Source organism: Scophthalmus maximus, chromosome 22 (genome assembly GCF_022379125.1).
Source record: "Scophthalmus maximus strain ysfricsl-2021 chromosome 22, ASM2237912v1, whole genome shotgun sequence".
In the NCBI taxonomy this organism is placed as follows: Eukaryota; Metazoa; Chordata; class Actinopteri; order Pleuronectiformes; family Scophthalmidae; genus Scophthalmus; species Scophthalmus maximus.
This window is the reverse complement of record NC_061536.1, coordinates 13986953-14010000: the sequence shown is the minus strand read 5'-3', so window position 1 is coordinate 14010000 and position 23048 is coordinate 13986953. Positions and strand designations below refer to the sequence as shown.

Sequence of the window (23048 nt, the reverse complement as noted above, 5' to 3'; positions counted from 1 at the left end):
ACACACACACACACACACACACACACACACACACACAAGCAGGTCAGCAAAGTTTTTAATTCATTGTTGTGACGTAACTAAAGTGTCGGAGCACGTGTCAAAGAGCGAGGACATAAAATTAACCTCAGCATGATGTGTCTTTTGGTTTTCGGGGGGAGGTTGAGCTGGTGGTGGGGGTGTAGGGGGTGGGGGCGTAGGGGGTGGGGGTGTAGGTGGGGGTAATGAAGCTGAACTGGCCTCTTCTTCAAACACCGCCTGCAGAGTGTTTATGGACTCTCCACTTTGCTGTTGCACGCCGCGGGAACTTTCTTTTCGCTGCCGATTATTTCCATGACGGCTTATTTTTGGAGACAGTGGGAGAAAGGATATTTCGAGAGAGTGAACTTGTGACGGGGCGTCAGCCGGCGTAATGAGTTTTCTTCCTCGTGGGCGACTTGTCTGTGCCGTGTCCAATCGGAGGCCTTATAAGGACGGTGGTGGTCGATGAGTGACGTTCCTTCACTCGTTCGTCAACAGGTATCCATGACACTTTTAATGATTAACTGTAATGTAACAGAAAAGTAGCAGGTTTGATGCTGACATCTGCTCAACAGCCTCCGAGCAAGGCACTGCCCTGTACGCGTCCTGGCTCTTTTCTTATTGATCTGTCTAGATTAAATCCCTGCTGCTTATTACTATGAACAAGGCTACTGTAAAACTGACCTTTAGAAAAAAGTTAGTGGAGCAATAATTCAAATTATTATTATTAATATTATTATGAATTATAATATTATTATTATTATAATTATTATTATTAGTTAATGACTGATAAAAATTGGATTTTGTTTTAATTTTTTCTATCTGTAATTCATTTCAACATGGAAGCAGTTTTAATACTTTAACCAGCTGCAGAGTGTGTTTATGTATTTAGTTATTTATACCGAGTTGCTGGAGAAGTTCCCTGGAAACGACCCCACACTCACGCTCGCTGTTAGCTTGCTAACAAGACGGGCACTGATGAAGTCCAGTTATGCCATCTCCCCGGGGGATACGTTTCATTTTTGGTTGTCAGCACCGACCACGTCCTGGTGGAAACGTGTCGGGACAGCTGCCCCCTTCGGACCCCCCCCCAGACACAAAGGCTCGAACGTCCAATTCATCTGCGGCCAAGTTTCTCTCCACATCTGCGCTTTTCTTACACCATATGAAAAGTTACGCGTCCTTAAAAAAAAACGTAACTGTATGTTGAACAAACACTTTCAGATTTTTAGATTTCTGTTTTTCATGCTGCACAGTCGGAGACAAGCGTCTGCATCTCATCTGAAATTATTCGGAGATGCATTTACGATTCTGACCAGGAGATAACGCTCATACGCCCCCTGGTATTTTTTCAAAGTTTTGTTTTTTCCAGCTCACAAACTATTCTCTCATCACGGCCACGAGCCAAAAACTTCACTTCTAATTCCTTTTATTTTCTCTTCCTTCCCTCTTTCCTCTGTCGTCTCTAGGAAGGAAGAATCCCGTCTGTTTCCCTGCTGACCTCTACCTCTTCTGACGCTCAGTGGACACACTTTTCTATCACATCTACTGTTAACCATGATCCATTCATCAGTTTTGCAGCTGTCGTCCAAGCCGCCATTTTTTATCAAGACACGGCAGATTCCTGCCTTTTCCTGCTGAACCAACGTGTCTGTCCTTTGTGTTACTGAAGAGAGATTCTGGGGCTTCAATTTTTTCTTTTTATCTTCCTACCTCTTTGCTTTGCCCCTTCCTGTCTGGTCTGAAACACGTGCAGCATTATTTTACTTCCACATTGTCCAATGCTGTGTTTCGTTGTTTTCTTTTAGGGCACAAACTGAGAATACAGAAAACAAATTTTCTATTATTTTTGCTCCCGCCTTTTATTTTATCTCTTGTTGGAGGTTGTTGGCCATTAGTTGACAAAGAAAATCCCACTTGTCTTAGTTGTTTTTTCCATTTTGTCCACAATGTGGTCAACCTTTTTTGTGGCAGATCTGGAGGGCCGCGCCGTGGCCCCGGCGGCAGCGGGAGCTGTGGCGGGCGCCGCCCCCGTAGGAGCAGCCCAGGGTGCGGGGGGTCTGACCAACCTGATGGGCGGACGCAGCACGTTCGGCGGGAACAAACGCCGCAGGACCACGTCAGCGGGACACTCCATGAGTGAGGCCCAGGAAGGAAAGGTGACTGGATTCATGTTGTGTGATTGTGTGTTCAGCCCCTCGGGTTGTAGAAACCTGCTCTGGCGCTAATGGAACAAATCAATCACACCTGAGATCTGGCAGCTGGTCCGCAGGGCAGGGAGCACGCAATGAAAGCAGATGGATGACTTCTAATGTCAGAAAATAAATATTTGGAGCAGATCAAATGCAGCCCTTTGGACCATCTGCCGAATTCCTACCCCAAATATATAGGGAGCAGCATATAACCAGAGTGTCTATACCTATTGTAAGAAACAGGGAAATGCTCTCTCTATTGAACCGAGTTTGAGGAAGGAGAGGGGGAATGTCGCCAAGAGAGGACGACACTGGTTTATGTTTGTAAGCAGCCATTCAGAATGTACGGACCGATCCATCTTAGAGATATGCCAGGTACAAATTGGGGACAAAGGAACTAAAGTGTGTTAGTAATGTGATGTTCTATCAGGAGCCTCAGAAATAATACCTCTAACCATCTAGATGAGCCATAAAAATCACCTAAAGGCCCAGTAGAAACTCCTGGAGGACCTGTAGAATCTCCTCAATGGCCACAATCGCCTCCCAACATCAACTTCAAACTTCTAAAGGACCTCTAGAAGCTTATCATCGTCCAATAAAACTGCCAAAACAACAGTAGCATAAGCGTAGAACCGTCTCAGTGACCATCAGAACCTCCAAAAGAAACTCCTTCCCTGATAGTCTCAAGTCCAGGCGGACAAACTGGGAATGCACGATCAAAGTAGAAGTCACTATTTAATACTGAAATAGTTTTGCATTGTTTTTCTGTCACCACCAGATCAAGTTGGCGTTCTTTGTGGCCATCGTGGGCGTAGTCCTTACGGTGCTCGGCATGGGGACAGAGTTCTGGGTGGAGCTGTCACCCTCAAAGTTTTTTTACAACAATCAGGTGAAGCTTCAAATTTAGCACCAAAACATACACATCTTATCATGACTTATAGCGTTAAAACACTGACTGTACTTTTGGATATCACCAACTTAATTACAACAACTAAATTGTTCTTCCCAGTAAGAAATGAATCCCTTTGGCGTCCAGAGCTAAACCTCGTGATGGATGGAAGAAGAATATTACTGCAGATCTCTTTGATGCTTGTGTTGCAGACATGTCTGACAGCCCACTATGGCCTGTGGAAGGGCTGCACCAAGACCCTGTGGGTGGCCGATATCGACCCAGCGAGGGAGAGCTGTGGACCCGCTGAGCTGCCCGGAGGTGACTCAAAGACTGAGCGACTGGTTTGTGGCGGATGGATGTCTAATTTTAATAACGACTGACGTGTCAGTGTGGGCGGGACTTTTAAGCTGACGATTGAATTAGCGACTGGACGTTTGCCAAACTCCCAAGCTTCGTTGGACGGCTCAGGTTGAAGGAGGGAGTTGGCACGGACGAGTCGCCCACCTGACTTGCTGCCTAGACGAATAATGCTTGGCTCGTTGTTTGATGGCTGGATGGTCTGGATGGTCTGGATGGTCTGGACGACTAACTGCCTGAGTCAGTGTTACATAGTCTGAGCAAAGAAGTGAGTCCACATCATGTGTTTGGGTCAAGTAGAAAGATGCATCATTGGATTTGGGATGTCCTGAGATCTTGGACATGTGTCTGGTTTGGGGGTTTTAAGTAGAAGTACTTTTTAGGACTTTATGTTGCTAATGGAGATGATGCCTGTGGGTGGAAAATTACATTTCGATTTTTTGCCTTGGAAGTTTCAATGTGGCAAAATTACATTGAAGCTATTTGCAGTATCTCTTCCCTTTTCCATGACTCACCTGTATCAACTCCCCTGTTTGAAGAGTGACTCATTTAAAAAAGCCAAACAGAGACGGACCGAGACGAGTCCGCCGAGAGCAGTTTGCTTCAGACAGGATGCGTGTTTGATTTTCCTCTGAACATGTGGGAGAGTTTCACAGGGTGACCGGTTTAGTGGGTTATGGGGTTGTTGTGTCGCCCTGGGACAAGATATCTTTCATCGAATCCTTGTTGAAATGCAATGTGGGCTTGATATTTTACAGTTTAACCATAAACTTTATGATAAATAAAATAACGATATATAAAATTATTAGTATCAAATAAACCCCGACAACTTTTCATAATTGCTCCGCGGCTTCATTGAGTGAATTACTCTCCAGGTTGAACGCGACACGTTGTTACTGCGGGTGCGGCGCCGTGTTCTCCTGAGGGGATTAAGGTGAACACATGTTCTGTGGTCAGTGAGAGGAAAGTCCAATTATTGTCTGACAGACAGTTGTGCTGCAGCCCCCAACCCTCCTCACCCCCCTCACCTCCACCAACTCCACCACCTCCACCACCTCCACCTCCTCCACTGCATGTGGATGGGATTAGAGTTTCGTCGGCAGCCGTCTGTTGTCGGGGCGAAGAAAAAAGAACCCAGACCTCTGAGGATGTGGCTTTGATCAGACTAATTAAGAGTGACGTGTGTGTGTGTGTGTGTGTGTGTGTGTGTGTGGACGGCGGACGCACTAATTGCGCTGGGAAGCGTCGCGTCGTCACCTTGAGCTCGTCATTGACGTTCACGCCTGATTATGTCTGATGGAGAACAATTGAAAACCACAGTGAGCAGAGTCGGAGAAGGAGAGAGAGAGAGACTGGGCTCCTTGAATTTTCAAATGTGATCTTCATGGAGATCGTGTGCAGCTGAAGCCGATTACCTGTCGATGTTTGGAACGTCTGTGTCTTTACAGTGGCAGTTTCTCTTTCCCCCTCTGGCAGAATCAAACTGCACCTACTTCAAGTTTTTCACCACCGGGGAAAACGCCGTGATGTTTCAGAAGACGACGCAGAAGAGTGAGTCATTCACCTCTCTCTCTCTCTCGGCCTGTCCCACCCACCTTCATCTTCCTCTTCCTCTTCTCTGCCTCCCGCCCCCCCCCCCCCGTCTGTGATCTTCTCCCACCTCTCACCTCTCTCTCTCCCCATATCCATCCCAGTCTTTTTCTGTCCCGTCTCCCTTCACCTCCTCGCCGTTGCTCTTCCAACATCTGCCATTGTCTGCTCTGAGTGGTTGAAATCTATTCCGCCCACGCGCCATTCGAGTGTCTCTCGGAGCTGCCGTCTAACCTCTCACTTTCGCCGGCAGCTCCGTAATGTGTCGAGAACACACGGAATGAAGAAACGACAGACGCACATTTGAAATGTTTCGCTGATGGCACAACGTGTACATGCTGCGGGCCTCGGAGTCTATTAGGAGTCGTTTGCTTTTGCATGATCACACAATCATCAATAAAGAATCAAAATCGTCAAAAGATCATGCAATTAATGACAAAATGTGGTGACATGTTTGTGTCCTTGTGTTGACGGACTGTGGAGGAACGACCTCCTCGGAAAACATTTTCTTATTGTTTCTCTCGACATAAAGTTGAGTCAAACCATTTTGGAAAACAAGGAATTCTTAAATTCCGACCAGTCGCGGACTGCTAACAGCTGCAGGTTAACTCGGAGCTCGGAACTCGGATTCACGACCTGCAAGTCGGAAATTGCATCTGGAACGCCCCTCTGAGTCGGACCTCTGACTCGGAGGAGGTCTGAAACAAATCGCCACCCCGACTTCCAGGTTCCGAGCTCCGAGTCCCGAGGTGTAATGGAACGCAGGATCAAACACAACCCTAGAACTTGCGGCCGCTCTCTGTCGGGACGCAGACGTCGGGAGGATCTCAACGCTAGTTGGCTTTTGCGACATCGCGTCACGCAGATATTTCCGGTCAAGTTCGAATATTTCAATGTCAAATGCGCCAAATTCTCGTCTACTCATGTCTTTGACTTTGTATGTAATTTGTGTATGTAACACACCATTAGGTGTCACGACAGCAAGAGGCGGCTGCTTGTCGACCGCAGCTGTAGCATCAGTTATACTACAGATCATGTTCTTCTTTGGGAAGAAGAGCAAAAAATGACACAAACATTTTTCAAGTTTCCAAAGACGCCTTGTTAGATCATCCAAAATGTATTATTTTTGCAAATTGAAGTGTAAATAAGATTCAACGCAGTTTTCGGGTGTCAGAGGTACAAACATAAGAAACCATGTTAAATACATTTGTCAAAAGTCTCCCTGACAGATTCTTATGAAAACACTTGTTGTCCTTACCTGTGCAGATCTGAACGTCGTGACGGCCATGTTGGCTCTGTTCAGCCTGTTCCTCATGGTGATGGGAGCCATTTGCATCACCATGTCTCTCAGTAAGGAGATCCTGTTCTTCCTGAAGCCGGCGTCCGTCTGCTTCATCCTGTCAGGTGAGCAGCGGCGGCGCAATGTAAATGTGGGAGGAGTCCAGAGGCACCCTGCTGACACGTCTGCCATCTCCTTCCTGCTCAGGCTTCCTGGTGCTTATCTCCCTCGTGGTCTTCCACCAGTCGGTCCTCGCTCTCCTGGCTAGCGACCACACGGTTCCCCTCCACCACGAGCTCTCCTGGTCGGTGTCGTGCGTCGGCTGCGCGGGGGCCGTCCTCATGGTGGGCGGCCTCCTCTTCCTGGTGCTGGCGCTGCCCTGCAGCCCCTGGCAGAGGTGCCTCCCTCGGAGGAACAGCAGCACCTAGTGGCCTGGAGGTGCTGTTGCACTTTGAATGTTTTCCAAATGACGTCTTAGCAAACACAGACCGCTTTGTCCGGATGCGTAAAAGGAGGGTGTTGTTGCCGGGAAGAATCCCTCAGTGATTCATGACCCCACAAACTGCAGCGCAACTTTGTTGATGTTCAGCCCGTTAGTGAGCGAGGACTTCGCTCTGAAACAAATAGATACAAATATGTTAGTCTTGATGCGTAGACATGTTTGGGAAGCAGTTTTGTATCGTCTTACTAATCATCGCGCAGGCAATTTACTGTTCGTCCAATAAGAACACACACGTCCATGAACTCGCTGTCACACAACACTTCATATAAACACTTTGTAGACGCAGGAAGATGTGACTTTAGCCAGCAGGTGGAATGTTTCTCACCAGCTGGACGTCTAGATTCACGCGTCATCATTCACCATATCATAAAAGTCAACTGTAAAATGTTAGCTCGTGGATTTGGTTTAGGAGTTCATTAATTATCCATGCAGGTACGAAGAGAACGAGCTCGTTCATTGGTTCTCCGCCTGCGCATTGTCACGTCTCCCGGGATTCTAAAGGTGGCGGGCAATCAACGTACAGTAACATCCCAGGTACTGTCTTTGGTTTAAACACGTTTAAAGCATTTAAATGCCGCGTTTAACTTCGAGTCGGAGTTCGTTGTCGTTGCTCTCGAGTGAACTTTTCTTTTCGACCCATCAAAATGAAGAATACATCGCTTTTAAAAACTAATAATCCCCTAACTTGATAACGTCAACATAGTATCTGCCACTGTCTTAAAAACTCTCACGGAAAACTTAAAAAGTAGGTAAAGACAAACTCATCAACTCAGATATGATCCTTTGACACAGGACGTCACAAGACGACCTCTTTAAAACATAAAAGCATGTGTATTGAGCTCCACTTTGCTTTTTACCGTCGTATGTCGGATGTTTGTTTCGTTGCCGTTCATCAGTTAACGTTAGGAAAAAGTATAGTGGGGGTTATTTTTTTCATTTCTCCTTTGATTTTCACTCATTTCAAGCTCTAATATTCAATATCCGTGTCTGCTCATGAACATGAATGTGAACGTGGTCCTTTCCTCATCTCGGACGTGGTGCATCCCGCTGCAGCGGGAAGATGAGCGGCGTGTTGGACACGAGGTGTGACGACAGATAACGGGAAAGATTTTTAGTAGAGTAGAAGTGAAGTGTTTTTAGCGTCCAGTGATTTACAGCGTCTGAACAAACCATCTCTGCAACTCATTCTCTTTTTTCTTGGACTGAATCGATTATAATATTATTATTAAACATGACATGAATATTTAATGTCATCCTCTCTCAGGTTTCCGTCTCGCTCTCGTTCTGCACTCGACCGTCGCTCGCCTCCTCAAACGCTGCTGTATTTTATTATTATGACACCTCCTGATAAAAATGGCTGACAACTGGCTGACGCGTCGCGTTCGAGCGTCTGTCCACTTTAAATGTTACATATATATTAAAATGCTTCACGTGAACCACGAATATAATAAACTACTTTTGAGAACCACAGCTGTCGTCTTGGATTATATGTCACGTATTCAGGGGAACTATTTCTTGGGGAATGAATGAGATCCTCATGGTCGAGTGTTTGCTTGTGGTTTTAAGCTCCTCCTGGTTTCAACGCCGTTACCGCCGGTGGAGTTCTTGTTATCCTGCTCGCGGCTCGCTGACCTCCTTCCAGCCTCCACGTCTCTCGTCTCTGAGGCGTCTCCCACGACCTCCGGGGCTAAATATAGAGCGTGGCCGATCGGACCGGACCGTCGCAGGAGAAACACAAAACCTGCTGAGAGACACACACACACACACACACACACACACACACACACACACACACACACACACACTGAACGATGGCAGTTACTGAAGCGGCCCACGTCGTACGTCCCCCAATGTCGCCCCGGCCGCTTTGCTGCACCGCAGAGAATCTAATCATCTTCCTCAAATGAACATGAGAAGTCATGAAGTGAAATGAAAAACTTCTTCTTTTCTCTTGACTCAGCTCCTCCTCCTCCTCCTCCTCCTCCTCGGGTGAGATGAGTTTGTACTCTGCTGCACCTGTCACTCGTAATGAGCTGTGTGAGATGATCAGACACCGTTAGCTCAGCTAAGTGGAAAACCATGCGAGCGTCCCCGGTGGTGCAGCAGTAAACCATCCGTCGCTGCGTCAGCCATTTTCTTCCACCTGCAGCCTGTGAACGCTGCTCTGTTTTCTGAGAGTACATCTTTTAGTTTCACCAATATCCAGAACTGTACTCTGTCACATGTACAGTAGGATGAGCCGGCCCACAGTGACCTGTGGAGCCTACATACGCCACACTACATCTGTTGGGTTTGTATATATATATTAATGTTAATATTTACTAGGGGTAAGACGAATGTAGAAACACGGAGGCGAAATGCACAAGGCGGGTAGAGACGATTGAGCACAGGTGGACAAAAAAAAGAAGCGGGAAACCAGACAAAGACAGGAAGTAACAAAAAAAACTAGTGAAAGAAACATCAAGTCAGAACAGAGAGTTTTAAAAACATTCATAACTTGTTTAAGAACGCACGATATCTGCAGCAGATAAAACAAGATGCATAAAAAACTAAAAGAAATAGTGAAACTTAAAAAACGAGCCAAGCCACAAGCAGAGTTAACAGTGAGTCATGTTTTGTAATTTGATGACTGATGGAATAAATGATTTCTAGTGTCAAATATCCATCTGTGGCAGTTATGTTGAAGTCTAATGCTAATGTATTATATTTCATGTCATCGCAGTATGGTCCTGTTCCATATGTGATATATATATAGATATGTGTGTATATTATTTTAAATAGATCTTGCGAAATTCCTTGGTATCTTTCATATTTTCTTTCAAGGAAACTGAAAAAACACCAACAAAATCCTTATTGTGGTCACATTCCAAACGTCAGAGGGTTTTGGATGTCAGAGGGTTTTGGATGTCAGATGGTTTTGGATGTCAGGACAGTCGATCTCTTTGCAGCTCTGTAAACCGCCTCAAGTTGCTATTAACCGAATACGATCTTTTTTAAAGCTACACCCCCAAAAAGCAATCCACTCCCCAACGTCATCCGATCCCCCGGGAGCCGACCGAAGACCGTGCTCGACGAAAACCGATATTGAGCTCCGAAATGTTTTGCAGCTTTATTGGCGTAAACCCAGTAAGTGTCGGAGGTTCGCTGGACGTTCCCGCCTGACGTCTCTGCAGTTACTCCAGTAAACACACTCTCACACCCAGACAGAAATGTAAACCTGTATATTAACCCACAGTGGCGGGTCCATTAAATCAAGATCTCCAGACTGTCGCTCGTGTCGAGACGCACGTCGTAAATATGAAGCAAAATGAGCAATGAGCTCAGGGGAGAAGGAATCGCACGACACAATACGTTTTCATATAGAACTTTATTGAATATATCTATATATTTATATATGTATGTGTATATAGCGTATATATATATATTTTTTGTCTTTCCAGTGAGGATTATTGCAGTGCTTCAACCTTCTTCCTTATTGTCCTTCACATCATTGTCAGTCTGCTCAGAGGAAATGTGCCGAGAGAATAAACAATTCCCAGAAGAGTTTTGCTGAACTTATTGTTGTTTTCCATATAAAAAAAATATCCACAGACAACACAGTTTCACATTGAGCTCACCTCCTCAGCACTCGGGCTACTGACCGGCCCAAAGGTGTTGAACCGATATTAACATTGAGAATATCTACACGTACCACCACGGAAATAAATAGATTGATATAAAGTCTATCTACCTACAGTTATACACTAGTCAGAACATTTAAAAAACACAGATTATTAGGCTACGTTGGTAATGTTCAGAAGAAGAGAAAAAAACAGCCTTGTAGAAAATGAAACGATTAGAAACCACCTACGCATAAATTAGAGAAGTACAGAAAGATTGGTAAAATCAGAAGAGAAGAAAGAGGAGGATGATGGCATAAAGCATAAAAAAGAAAAACAGATAAAAAAATATTATACACGGTGAAATTGATTTTTAAAAATGAACCAGAAAGACGATGACGGATATACAAATATTCACTCTCTCAAGTTTGTGCACATGCTGTTCCACGTGACACCACAGGACTTCAGTGTACGTAAGCAAGAGGAAAGGAATTCAAAAGTCCTTGAAAGAATATTTAAAAAGTATAAATACCCTGCGATAACCATTACGATCATAGAAACACCAGCAACATGATATTAATACTCAAGGAGTTACAATCTCGTGGAAAACCTAGAGAGATGACGATCAATCACCCAGAATGAAAAGACACCCAAAGATCACCGTTTACAGACATTATGTGCTTCTGTTGACGTGATAATATACTCAACAATACATTTATTAATTTCTAGAGTGTGAAACTGTATATTATAGTTAGAGCTGAAAGAGAGACGGGAGGGAAGAGGAACAGATTGTTGGCTGTTGTGCTCTTTTCTCGTCGCCTCCTCCTTCTCGTCGCGATCAATATTCATTTTTCAAACGCGGCCGATTCACAGGTCAGTTCATTATATTAGTCCAACGATCAGATTTGGAACATGTGACGATTCAGTCCAAAATGTTTTCCAGAACATCCTTTTGCGGATTTTCTTTTCCCCTCCTCTTCTGAAATATATGACGTTCCAAAAACACCCTCAAAAATATATCAAGCTCAAATTCCTACTGATGAAATTCTCTTCTGTTTAAAATTCTTCATGTTGTGTGATGTAACTAGACTCCACCCCCCTGAGTGTAAACTGGACTAACCTCCACCCGGTTGCCTGTAGCTGCAGCCCTTTAGCAGGAACACTCAACGGACGCTGCCTCGGAGCCTTCATCGGTTTAATCATCACCATAAACAGTCATAAAAAACAACAACCTTGAAATCAATTCTCGTTATATCACAAAAACAAGGCGCTCCAACTGTACAAACCTTCCGTCTGAGCCTTCGTCACTGGGCAGATTGTCACGATCTGCCCGTCTGTGTCTCTCTGGTACCTTTAAAAACATCCGGCCAAGTGTTCAAGGGTTATATGGTTTAATGTCGTGTCATAAACTATTGTGATTAATGTCTAAACTCAAAGAGAAGTTGAAGGTTCCTTCCTCTGAGCTCCCCCTGCCTTCCGAGCAAGGCACTAGACCCCCAATGCATCGTTGCTGCACGCTTGCCAAACTTTGGGAGTAAAGGCCATGACCATTTTAAGGCGGATGTCATGAAACTTGTACAAACCAGATGTTTTATGACTGTTTATGATCACGGTGAGTAGTTATGGCAGTTTTACCTCAAGCTCGAGGACAGAGACATTTATCGCCGACGTGTCACCCGCACATTTCCAGCAACTTCCTCTCTCTCAACTCAGATATCTCGAACATCGCTACGAATACAATATCAGGTCTCTAATTTTTATGTTGATGCTCGCCCTCCCCGAACCTCCTCCTCCTCCTCCTCCTCCTCCTCCTCCTCTCTGTGGTTTACCTTTAAACTGGCGTTGTTTTCCTGTTTAGCGTATCTGAGTTACTATCCCTGTCCCTCTTGGCTGTGAGTCGGTCCAGGGTTCCCACGTTGCCCCTGTCCCGCTCCATGGTGGCGGTGGACATCTGGGCCGGCTGGGCCGGTGTGGCAGCAGATGTGGAGGTGTTCAGCGGCGCAGCGTTCTGGGCGACAGCTGCCGCTGCTGCCAAGTTGGACTTGGAGTGAGACGGGAGCGTGCCGCTGCTTATGACCGCGCCCCCCCCTCCTCCTCCTCCTCCACTTCCGCTTCCGCCGGAATCTTTTGGAAAGTAGTTGTGGAGCTGGTAGAGCGTGGCGCGGTCCACTGTGCCGTACAGAGGTGGGGCGCCGCCTCCCAGGCTGCCCAGCTTGGAGTCCCTCGACAGCGTGTACATGGAGATGTCGCCGCCACCACCGCTGGAGATGCTGCTGGAGTGGTGCGGGTTGGGCAGAGTGGCCACGGAGAACGGCGGGGCGGAGGGCGGCAGGCTGAAGGTCTTGGACGCGCCGATGGGCGAGTTCTCCTGCGAGTGCGGCGGGTCGGTGGAGCGCGAGCTGGAGCGAGAGCGCCGCCTGAAGCGGTAGCTGGGCAGCCGCAGCATGGCGTGCGTGGTGCTCTTGAAGAGGTCGGTGCGGGAGCGGCAGCGCAGCTCCTTGTTCTTCTCGATGTAGATGTTGACGGCGAGCACGCCCACCATCTCAGCCAGGATGAAGGACAGGCCGCCAAAGTAGAAGGACCAGCCGTACGAGTAGTGCCACTTCTTGTCCTCGTCCTTCTTCGGGGAGATGTCACTCAGCGCCGCCGAGATGTACACGATCACGCCGATGATGTTGCTGAGACCTGAGGAAATATGCAAAACTTCTAAGTGCTCCTCTGAGACGGATTAACCTGCAGCTTCATTAAATTGCTTTGCAGAACAGGAACACAATACACAGAGGAAGGAGGCGCAACATGAAAACCCTTCTGCATGTCAAACTGAAAACATCCGTATGTGAAGAAGCTCAGTTTAAATATAGAGAACCATACGACTGACTGGAAGGACAAATTCACTGAATGTGACAAAGACAGGGTTGTCATTGTCTCCAGCCTACGAGTGGACGTCCACACGTCTCTGCTCTTACCTGCCGCCACAAAGAGAATCCCTCCACCGAGGATAATGTTCCTCTTGCTCTTGTAGAAGCTGCTGGAAGCAACGCACACTCCGCCCAGCAGGAGCAGTATGGCGCTGAGGATGGGGAAGATGCTGGAGGCTCGGACCACACCTGCAGAAGGACGACGGACGGCAGCACAGAAACCACCTCCAGTTACTCTCACTCTCATCATTCATGACTAGATCTTCGCTTTTTCCTTATGTATGTTTTTTTGTAGATTCAACACCATTTGAAGGTGCAAAGTTAACAGCCTCGTGACACTCCCCGGAGAGTAAGTGTTACCCAGACTTGCTATAGCTGACACCACAACTTGGCCACGATACAGCACTTAAGAGTTTCCTCATGATATTTACTACATAATGTCTTAGGTGGCTCTGGTAGGGTCAAGTAAGTAAGAAACATACCCTGCGATTTTTTATGAGTTTGGAGACAAAACCTAGTTTGCATATTCTCCCATTGTGGGTTTTTCTGTGGTCTGTCCAGCTTCCTCCGACGGTCCAAAGAGGATGAAGATTCGGGTTAGATTTAATCAGAGCTGCCTCTCGCCCTTTGTCACCTGGGATTGGCTCCGGGCCACTCCAAGGATCAGCGGTAAAGCCAATGGACGGATGGGAAAATACCCTAACGAGCTGCGTTATGGGAATTCTACAATCAAGTGTTATGGGTCGTCACATGACGAATGTGAGGCACCTCAGTTAGTCAACTAAAATAAATACTCTAACTAACGAGGTTCTTGCTTCGAATCCCGATGAGAACCAACCAACATATGCTAGTTCCAGCTTTTCAAATGTAAGAATTTAACTATTTTCGTTGTTGACTTGTTCATGTAATATCTTTGGGCATTGGACTTCTGTTTGTTACATGATCTCTAAACATCTTCAGTAAGAAGAATAAGAAGCCTCATAGCACCAGGACCTGGCGTTGAATAGAGGCACGGAAAAATTCCCTTCTGCATCACATCATGATGCGATCATGAAAATCGATCTTGGAACTTTTGGATCTACAATGTCATCAGTTCATCATCTTTAACTTGTTATACCTATACACTTTTGGGCGATAATTTGTCAGGGAACCTTTGAGTTATGCCCTTAAACCTGCTTGGTGAGGTCACAGTGACCTTGAGCTTTGACCCCCAAATACTAATCAATTTATCTTTGAGTCAAAACACACATTTGTACCAAATTTGAAGAAATGACCAAAACATTAAACCTCACTCAATCAGCCAGGAGGCAGGACATGTTGTTTTCAGAAGAATTAAAATTTAAAGACTTGGCATTTGGAACATTTCCATTAATTTTTTTCATCAGCTATGGCAGAAAAAACAGAAATCAGGGACATTCTGCATTTTCCCAGGAACGTCTATTGCTCTAAATTTGGCACCTTCTCTCTACCCTGAAAACAAATCGTGACAACCGGTTCAGTCGGTGTTCCACAGCAGAAGCCGACTCGGGGAAGGAGAGATCACATCGTGGCCTCCTTCACGGAAATAGAACCTTTACGTAATATATGGATGGAACATGAACGTACAGTTTGTGAAGCAGAGGGTTCAGAGCAGAGTCACAATGGGAGGCGAAGATGTGAAAACCTCAGTCCTGAGCTGAAAATAATCCATTAGTGAAGGCTGCTCTTTCAACACACACACACACACACACACACACACACCTCCAGCAACGCTTTGCTTGACTCTGACATCCGTGCATTGATGTCCGCCCACCATCCCCTTCTGTCCTTTCTGTATCTGCGTGTGATGGAGACTGTATAGTGTGTGTGTGTGTGTGTGTGTGTGTGTGTGTGTGTGTGTGTGTGAGTGGTGCACACTAAATGTGTGTGTATATGCCAGGGTACACTTATCTCATGTTTCTATACATGCCTGAGAGCATTTGTCGTTTATTTGTTAGTCTGTGTGTATGTGTGTGTGTGTGTGTGTGTGTGTGTGTGTGTGTGTGTGTGTGTGTGTGTCACTCACGCAGCAAATACTCTGCAGAATCTTGGTCGTAGTCTGCGTCGTCCGGGAAATGATTGATCTGGGAACAGACGCCTCGCTTCAGGCCTGAGAAAAGACGGAGAGAAAGAGGAGGAGGAGGAGGAGAGGAAGATGTTGGCCAGAGATAAAAAGAGGAAGAGATCACACGCTGTAGCTTTAATGCCACTAAAGTACAGTAAACTTTACAGTGTGGCCTGCAGACCACTCGCGTCTACGTGGGCGTCTGCAGCTTTACAGGAAAACTACATTATCACCGCTCATCATATCTGACCTCTGGGGCGTCACGATGAGCTTAATGTGGACGGTGTGTGTGTGTGTATGTGTGTGTGTGTGTGTACAGGTGTTTTATACATGTTGGTACATTTGTGATTGACAGAAGAAAAACGAGGCAAAGCTTTGAATTCTGCAACGACTCAATGATGTTAGCTTTCATTACATGTCCTCGTCTCGTTAACGGCATGTCGTGATGACATCATAATGCATTATGGGTACATGCAGCTGATGAATATGGAGCATGTGTATCGACTAATGTTCAAGATGTGTTTGTAGCAGCAGCTACTGGCACAGCGTGTCGAGGCCCCAGGTCTCTGCCGTCCAACCCCCTGATCTCATCATGTAGCCTAACGAGGAGGTTTACATGATTTATATATTTGTAGCATTAGATTCATGTACAGGAGGTTTATAGTTCACGGAATCAGACGTGACACGACATTTTGAGGGAAATCTAATGTGGAAATGTTGGTAATTTGTGTAAAATGCTGATACTGAATGTAACTGTCAACATATGTCTTTAACTTTGAAACATCCTATATGTTTATAAATCTGAGTGATTATGTGATTATGTTCCGCCGCCACATCCTGAATCGGAAAAACGCCGGACTGCGGCGGAACTTCTAGAGAACGTTCCGTTTTCCCCTCGACGTGGTCGCCATGGTCACAGGGCGGGAAAACGTTCAACCGGCATCAACACTATGCAACAAGACGAGGCAACAACACGAGGCAACAACCCGAGGCAACAACACGAGGCAACAACATGAAGCAACAACACGAGGCAACAGCACGAGGCAACAACGGCAACTCATTCACGTCACCAATCCCGTGATGTCATATTCGTACATGACCTCATACGGTAACGGTTCCAAAAGCAGATCAGCAAATCTGATACATAGACAAAAGTGGAGTCATGTACTGGTACGTGCTGGTAGTGTGTGTGTGTGTGTGTGTGTGTGTGTGTGTGTGTGTGTGTGTGTGTGTGTGTGTGTGTGAGTAAGAGAACACCTATTTATGTCTGGTCACATCACACTGACGAGCACGCTGACCTCCAACGACGAGCACATGATAAAACACACACACATTCAACCCCCAACGCTTTCCCCACAGTCACACACACACGCACGCACGCACGCACGCACGCACACACACACACACACACACACACACACACACACACACACCGTCCAGGCAGCAGATCCTCCAGAGGCCCGAGTGGGTGAGCGCCCCGGGGTCCTTCTTGTCCTTGTTGTTGGCGTCGTCCTGGGACGAGTTGGCCGTGCTGTTGCAGATGAAGGCCCGGGCGTACAGCCAGTAGTCGGTGCCGATCGCCACCGTCATCAGGGCGAAGGCCGCGAACGCCCCCATGGTGGTCAGCAGCACCTGGATCCCGCGCTCGCACCACACCATCGCCGGGCGAGGAAGGAAACTGATGTCTGACAGGGAGAAACAGAATGGTTTATCTGCACGGCCTGTTGGTCTGCAGCCAAACACGTAGATACGCGACTGTACGTCCACGGGTTCCAGCTGCTGCGGGCTGGAAACTCTCCGTTGCATTCTGGGTGAGCGGAACAACAAACTACGCACACAGCCTGAAGCTGTGAAAAGAAAAGAAGACATGTTGGCAGCACAGAGCCAGCAGAGGAACAGAAGGAGCCGACCCCTCGCCGCATCAACAACAAGTATCATGGAGGATGGACGTCGCTGAGTTTCCAACGAGAAAATGAAAGTTACGTTTGAAAAGTATTGATTTAATATATATCGGCTTGTAGGGAAATTGAAATTCGAACGAGTCCGGAGGAGTTCAGGGAGACTCTGGTAATATGATAAGATCAATTCAAAAGGCGGCTGAAGGATGAACACGATCATCGATGCCGGGATGTGGGCTTTGAAAACTGTTTGGCTGATTCAGTGAACCGGCAGGGTGTTTCCATGGCAACACAAATCCTGACAGAAAACCACCGGCGCTCCGACCCCATCAGTGACCCGTCATGATCCTGAAAGGCCCGTACAGTAACACGGGTCACGTGCAGTAACACAGATCACGTACATTAACCTGGGTCATGTACAGTAACACAGATCATGTACAGTAACATGGGTCATGTACAGTAACCTGGGTCATGTACAGTAACATGGGTCATGTACAGTAACCTGGGTCATGTACAGTAACATGGGTCATGTACAGTAACACGGGTCACGTGCAGTAACACAGATCATGTACAGTAACCTGGGTCATGTACAGTTACACAGATCATGTACAGTAACCTGGGTCATGTACAGTAACATGGGTCATGTACAGTAACACGGGTCACGTGCAGTAACACAGATCATGTACAGTAACCTGGGTCATGTACAGTAACACAGATCATGTACAGTAACCTGGGTCATGTACAGTTACACAGATCACGTACAGTAACCTGGTCATGTACAGTAACACGGATCACGTACAGTAACCCGGGTCACAGTGTCATAGCTGTTCAAGTTGAGTTTCTCTTTGCTGGAAATTGTTTTTGTTTCTTTTCATACATTTAAATTTGAATGCTCCTACATGAATTAAATGTAATAGATTTATTGAGATGCTCTTTCATGTAATGACCTGTGACTTTAGTTTCTTGCTGAACTCCATTTGAACGTTCTGCCTGTACGTTCTTATATCCAGCGATGCTGATATGATTTGAGGTGATCAGCTGAATCTATCACAAATGATTCCGGGCCCATGTGGAGTTCTGAAACATGGCGGCGGTTTTGTATCCGACTCTACGAATGAGGTACAGTAGCAAAAGAAACCCCGTACATTTCCATCATCCTTATGTGTAATGTGCATTCGTCTCAACCTGTTAAACGATTCGCATTCGTGCAGCCTCGTTATGTTTTATGATTTGCACTGAACATGAACGGCGCGACACAAATAAACTTTGATCCATTTATTGAAGTGTTTCTCCAAAAATAATCCAAAATCATATTTGGTCGTCGCAGATTGAACGTTGTGTTCTCACTTTCACGCCCACCTTTGTTAGAATGATGCTTTATTCAAATAGCATAATATCATAAATCACACATTTTGTCCTCGAAGTTTGAAAGTGTTTCACCTATTTTATGGAAAAGAAAACTTTTTGTGACGCGGCAGCGACAGGCTTCCTCCGTTCACACAAATCTTTTAAATCAGAATCTTTTGGCTTCACAGATTTCCTGAGGATGGCGACAGATGGATCGTTTCCAAATACTAACATTAAAATATATATGTGAGTTATAATTAATGTGTATAACTTTCTCATGATCTTTCAGAGAGAACTCTGATCGGAACGAAACGATTTCTGACGTTTTCAAAAAGCATCGACTGTGCGCTGCGTTCAGCGCAGACGACGGGAGGCGACGCGATCCCACGCATCCCCCGCTGTGCTCGCTCCTGATTGGCTGCGTGACAGCCAAGAATTTTCCCGATGCAACCAACCGTTGAGAGAAAAGAAGAAGAAGAAGAAGAAAAGAAGAAGAAGAATCTGTCGTCCGGCATGTGACGATGAACAGACGTGGATCAGTTGAACGCGTCAGGACAAACGCTTAGCTCGGTTACACACACACACATCAGTCAAAGCCACTCGTGTGTGTGTGTGTGTGTGTGTGTGTGTGTGTTTGAATTCGTATGCAGTAACGTACATGTGTGTATGTGTCATCAAGGTGAATATACAGTACATCCCTCTGGTTGTGTGTGTGTGTGTGTGTGTTTCTGTGTGTGTGTGTGTGTGTGGTTGTGTGTGTGTTTGAATTCGTATGCAGTAACGTACGTGTGTGTGTGTGTGTGTGTGTTTGTGTGTGTGGTTGTGTGTGTGTGTTTGTGGTTGTGTGTGTGTGTGTGTGTGTGTGTGTGTGGTTGTGTGTGTATGTGTGTGTGTGTGTGTGTGTGTGTGTGTGTGTGGTTGTGTGTGTATGTGTGTGTGTGTGTGTGTGTGTGTGTGTGTGTGTGTGTGTGTGTGTGTGGTTGTGTGTGTGTGTGTGTGTGTGTGTGTGTGTGTGTGTGTGTGGTTGTGTGTGTGGTTGTGTGTGTGTGTGTGTGTGTGTGTGTGTGTGTGTGTGTGTGTTACCTGAGGGCATGTTTCTGCCTTTCGCCTCCATCTCCTCTCCCCCCTGCTGCTGCTGCTGCTCGTCTTCGTCGATGAAGAGCGCTCCGTAGCCCGGGTCTGAGCTGCCTCCATCCACCGCTTATCCCTTCGCTTTCTCGCCCCCTTACCCTTCCTTCCCTCCCTCCTTTGCCTCTCCCTCTCTTCTTATCCCTTCTTCCTTCCTTCCTTCTTCTCCTCCTCTCTCTGCCTTGTTCTCTACCTCTTCCTTTCCTTCCTCTCAGCGAGCAGGGCGATACTTCACTTTGGCGTCCTCTCCTCTCAATGAATTGTCATGGCAGTGGCAACTGAGAGAAGGAAGGAAGAGGCGGAGGGGGGGAGAGAGAGAGAGAGAAAGAGAGAGAGAGAGGGATAGAGAGAGAAGAAGAGTGTAAAGAAAGGAGAGGAGAGGAGACAGACAGTTTGGAGGAGGAGAGGATGGATTTGACTAACGGACGTGAGAGGAGTCCTGACAACAGGAGGATGCTCTCATACCAACATGTTTCCTACGTGAGGATGATGATGATGATGTTTCATCAAAACACACAAACAAACAAACAAACAAACAAACATCAGGGAATCGAACGCTGACGAGGCTCCCCGTCGAACGAGCGGAGCTGGTTCTCCTCCTCGGTCAGCGAGCGAGAGACGAAGCAACAGAAAACACAGGCGATGCGAGAGAGCGTGCTCTACTGCGTCGCCATGGCAACAGTGAATTCCAAAGTCTATGGTGGCGAGTGTGTGTGTGTGTGTGTGTTGGGGAGTGGAGGGGAGGATGTAACAGCTGAGAGGATTTTACAGAGATGTAAGAAAATAAAAAGTGTGTGTGACTTCCATCGTTGTGCAGACGAGCGTGGATCATACATGATGGATGCAAACACACACACACACACACACACACACCAACGTGTTCATGCACACGGTTGCGTTCACTGTCGTAACGTGACATCACCGTGGTCACGGCGTCTCGACACGTTTCACCCGTGGGTGCGACGAGGGATTGGATGCCTTGCTCAGAGGCACTTCAGCAGAACAGCTGTGCTGCTGCTGGAACAATCCCCGTGAGCTCTGTCACCAGCGTTGGGTTGTGATAGGTTTTATTATTATTATAATTTTGGGACGTCCAGAGGCCACGAGAGGCTCCAGCAGCGGGCGACGCCCAGTCGTGTTCCATCTGAAAATGACACTTGGTTGTGTTCCACCGACAAAGTGGAAAGATATGATGTGTGAATTATGACGGTTGCATGTCAGGAAGAGAGTAGAGCCGCAGCTACAATGTGATCAAGTTTGCGTCACAACCAAAAACCAAAACCCTCCTGGTGTCAAATGTAGAAATGAATCTGTTGCAGTCATTTCTTTATTTTAATTCAAACTTGTGATGTGACGGAGAACGTGACGACCTGTGGCAGCCGGAGACGGGCAGAAGGAAAAGCTGTAACATCTGGATGCACCTTCTTCCCGTGATGAAATATTAAAAACTGAAGCTGCTGCTGCTGCAGGCGGACTTTAAATCCTCTCTGACAAAAATCTGAATCTGAAAATAATCGACTTCACAAGACTTTAAAAAGTTGCCGAGACAAATGACAGTGGTCGTTTGTAAGGTAGACTGTTTTTTTTTTATAGCAGCGAGAGAGAAAAGTGTCCACGCTGACGCTGGCTGGACGTCTTCAACACCTCCACGCCGAGGGGGACGTGGGAGACGAGAGGGACGAAGGGGATGAGGGAGAAGAGGGGGAAGAGGGGACGAGGGGACGAGGGAGACGAGGGACGAGGGGATGAGGGACGAGGGGATGAGGGGGACGTGGGAGACGAGGGACGAGGGGATGAGGGACGAGGGGGACGAGGGGGAAGAGGGGACGGGGGGGACGAGGGGACGAGGGACGAGGGAGACGAGAGGGACGAGGGGGACATGGGAGACGAGAGGGGCGAGGGGGATGAGGGGGACGAGGGGGACGAGGGGGACGAGGGGGACGAGGGACGAGGGAGACGAGAGGGACGAGGGGGACATGGGAGACGAGAGGGGCGAGGGGGATGAGGGGGACGAGGGGACGTGGGAGACGAGAGGGACAAAGGGGATGAGGGGGAAGAGGGGACGAGGGGGATGAGGGGGAAGAGGGGACGGGGGACGAGGGGACGAGGGACGAGGGGATGAGGGGGACGTGGGAGACGAGAGGGACGAAGGGGATGAGGGGGACGAGGGGGAAGAGGGGACGGGGGGACGAGGGAGACGAGGGACGAGGGGGACGAGGGGGAAGAGGGGACGGGGGACGAGGGGACGAGGGAGACGAGGGACGAGGGGATGAGGGACGAGGGGATGAGGGGGACGTGGGAGACGAGAGGGACGAAGGGGATGAGGGGGACGAGGGGGAAGAGGGGACGGGGGGACGAGGGAGACGAGGGACGAGGGGATGAGGGACGAGGGGGACGAGGGGGAAGAGGGAGACGAGGGACGAGGGGATGAGGGGGACGAGGGAGACGAGAGGGACGAGGGGGAAGAGGGAGAAGAGGGTCGAGGGGACGAGGGGGAAGAGGGGGACGAGGTGGAAGAGGGAGAAGAGGGGGACGAGGTGGAAGAGGGAGAAGAGGGGACGAGGGACGAGGGGGAAGAGGGAGAAGAGGGGACGAGGGACGAGGTGGAAGAGGGAGAAGAGGGGACGAGGGACGAGGGGGAAGAGGGAGAAGAGGGGACGAGGGACGAGGGGGAAGAGGGAGAAGAGGGGACGAGGGACGAGGGGGAAGAGGGAGAAGAGGGACGAGGGGGAAAGACGAGGGACGAGAGAGACTAGGGGGACGAGGGGGACGGGACGAGGGGGAAGAGGGGACGAGGGGGCGAGGGGGACGAGGGACGAGGAGATGAGGGGCACGAGGGACGAGGTGGACGAGGGAGATGAGGGACGAGGGGGACGAGGTGAACGAGGGGGACGAGGGAGACGAGGGACGAGGGGGACGAGGTGAACGAGGTGGACGAGGGAGATGAGGGACGAGGGGGACGAGGTGAACGAGGTGGACGAGGGAGATGAGGGACGAGGGGGACGAGGTGAACGAGGGGGACGAGGGAGACGAGGGATACATCCAGTCTGAATCTGAATGGTCCGTCTAGTGGCCACCAGACGAACTGCAGCCGGAGCCAGCAGTCGACCTCTGGGCCCTGGGGCCTCGCAGGGCCCCTGCACCACAAACTCATCGTCACGACCTTGTTATGTTGTTTTTCATCTTCAGCCTGTTGGTTTGGATCACGAGGAAGTTCTCCTGCGCGCGGCGGCGGACGAGCAGAT

General features: G+C 48.0%; 2 protein-coding genes across 3 annotated transcripts; one reads left to right on the top strand and one right to left on the bottom strand.

Annotated features, from left to right (window-relative positions):
• Positions 1-221: 221 nt before the first annotated feature.
• Positions 222-8300, top strand: LOC118292457 (voltage-dependent calcium channel gamma-6 subunit-like). 2 transcript variants are annotated; one of them, XM_035621401.2, is made up of 7 exons: positions 222-516; positions 1993-2177; positions 2989-3099; positions 3312-3420; positions 4936-5010; positions 6316-6453; positions 6536-8300. In XM_035621401.2, exons 2-7 carry the CDS (start codon positions 2091-2093, stop codon positions 6754-6756), a joined length of 741 nt encoding a protein of 246 aa, XP_035477294.1. In that variant the 5' UTR covers positions 222-516; positions 1993-2090; the 3' UTR covers positions 6757-8300. The 2 variants fall into 2 exon arrangements, with proteins under 2 accessions (XP_035477294.1, XP_035477292.1); XM_035621399.2 differs by having other exon boundaries at positions 1488-2177.
• Positions 8301-11484: 3184 nt separating this feature from the next.
• On the bottom strand, positions 11485-20433 carry LOC118292315 (voltage-dependent calcium channel gamma-4 subunit-like). The gene is made up of 5 exons (XM_035621181.2): positions 19759-20433; positions 16864-17115; positions 15392-15475; positions 13396-13536; positions 11485-13114 (listed from the first exon to the last, which is right to left on the bottom strand). Exons 1-5 carry the CDS (start codon positions 19787-19789, stop codon positions 12261-12263), a joined length of 1362 nt encoding a protein of 453 aa, XP_035477074.1. The 5' UTR covers positions 19790-20433; the 3' UTR covers positions 11485-12260.
• Between the last annotated feature and the right edge of the window lie 2615 nt (positions 20434-23048).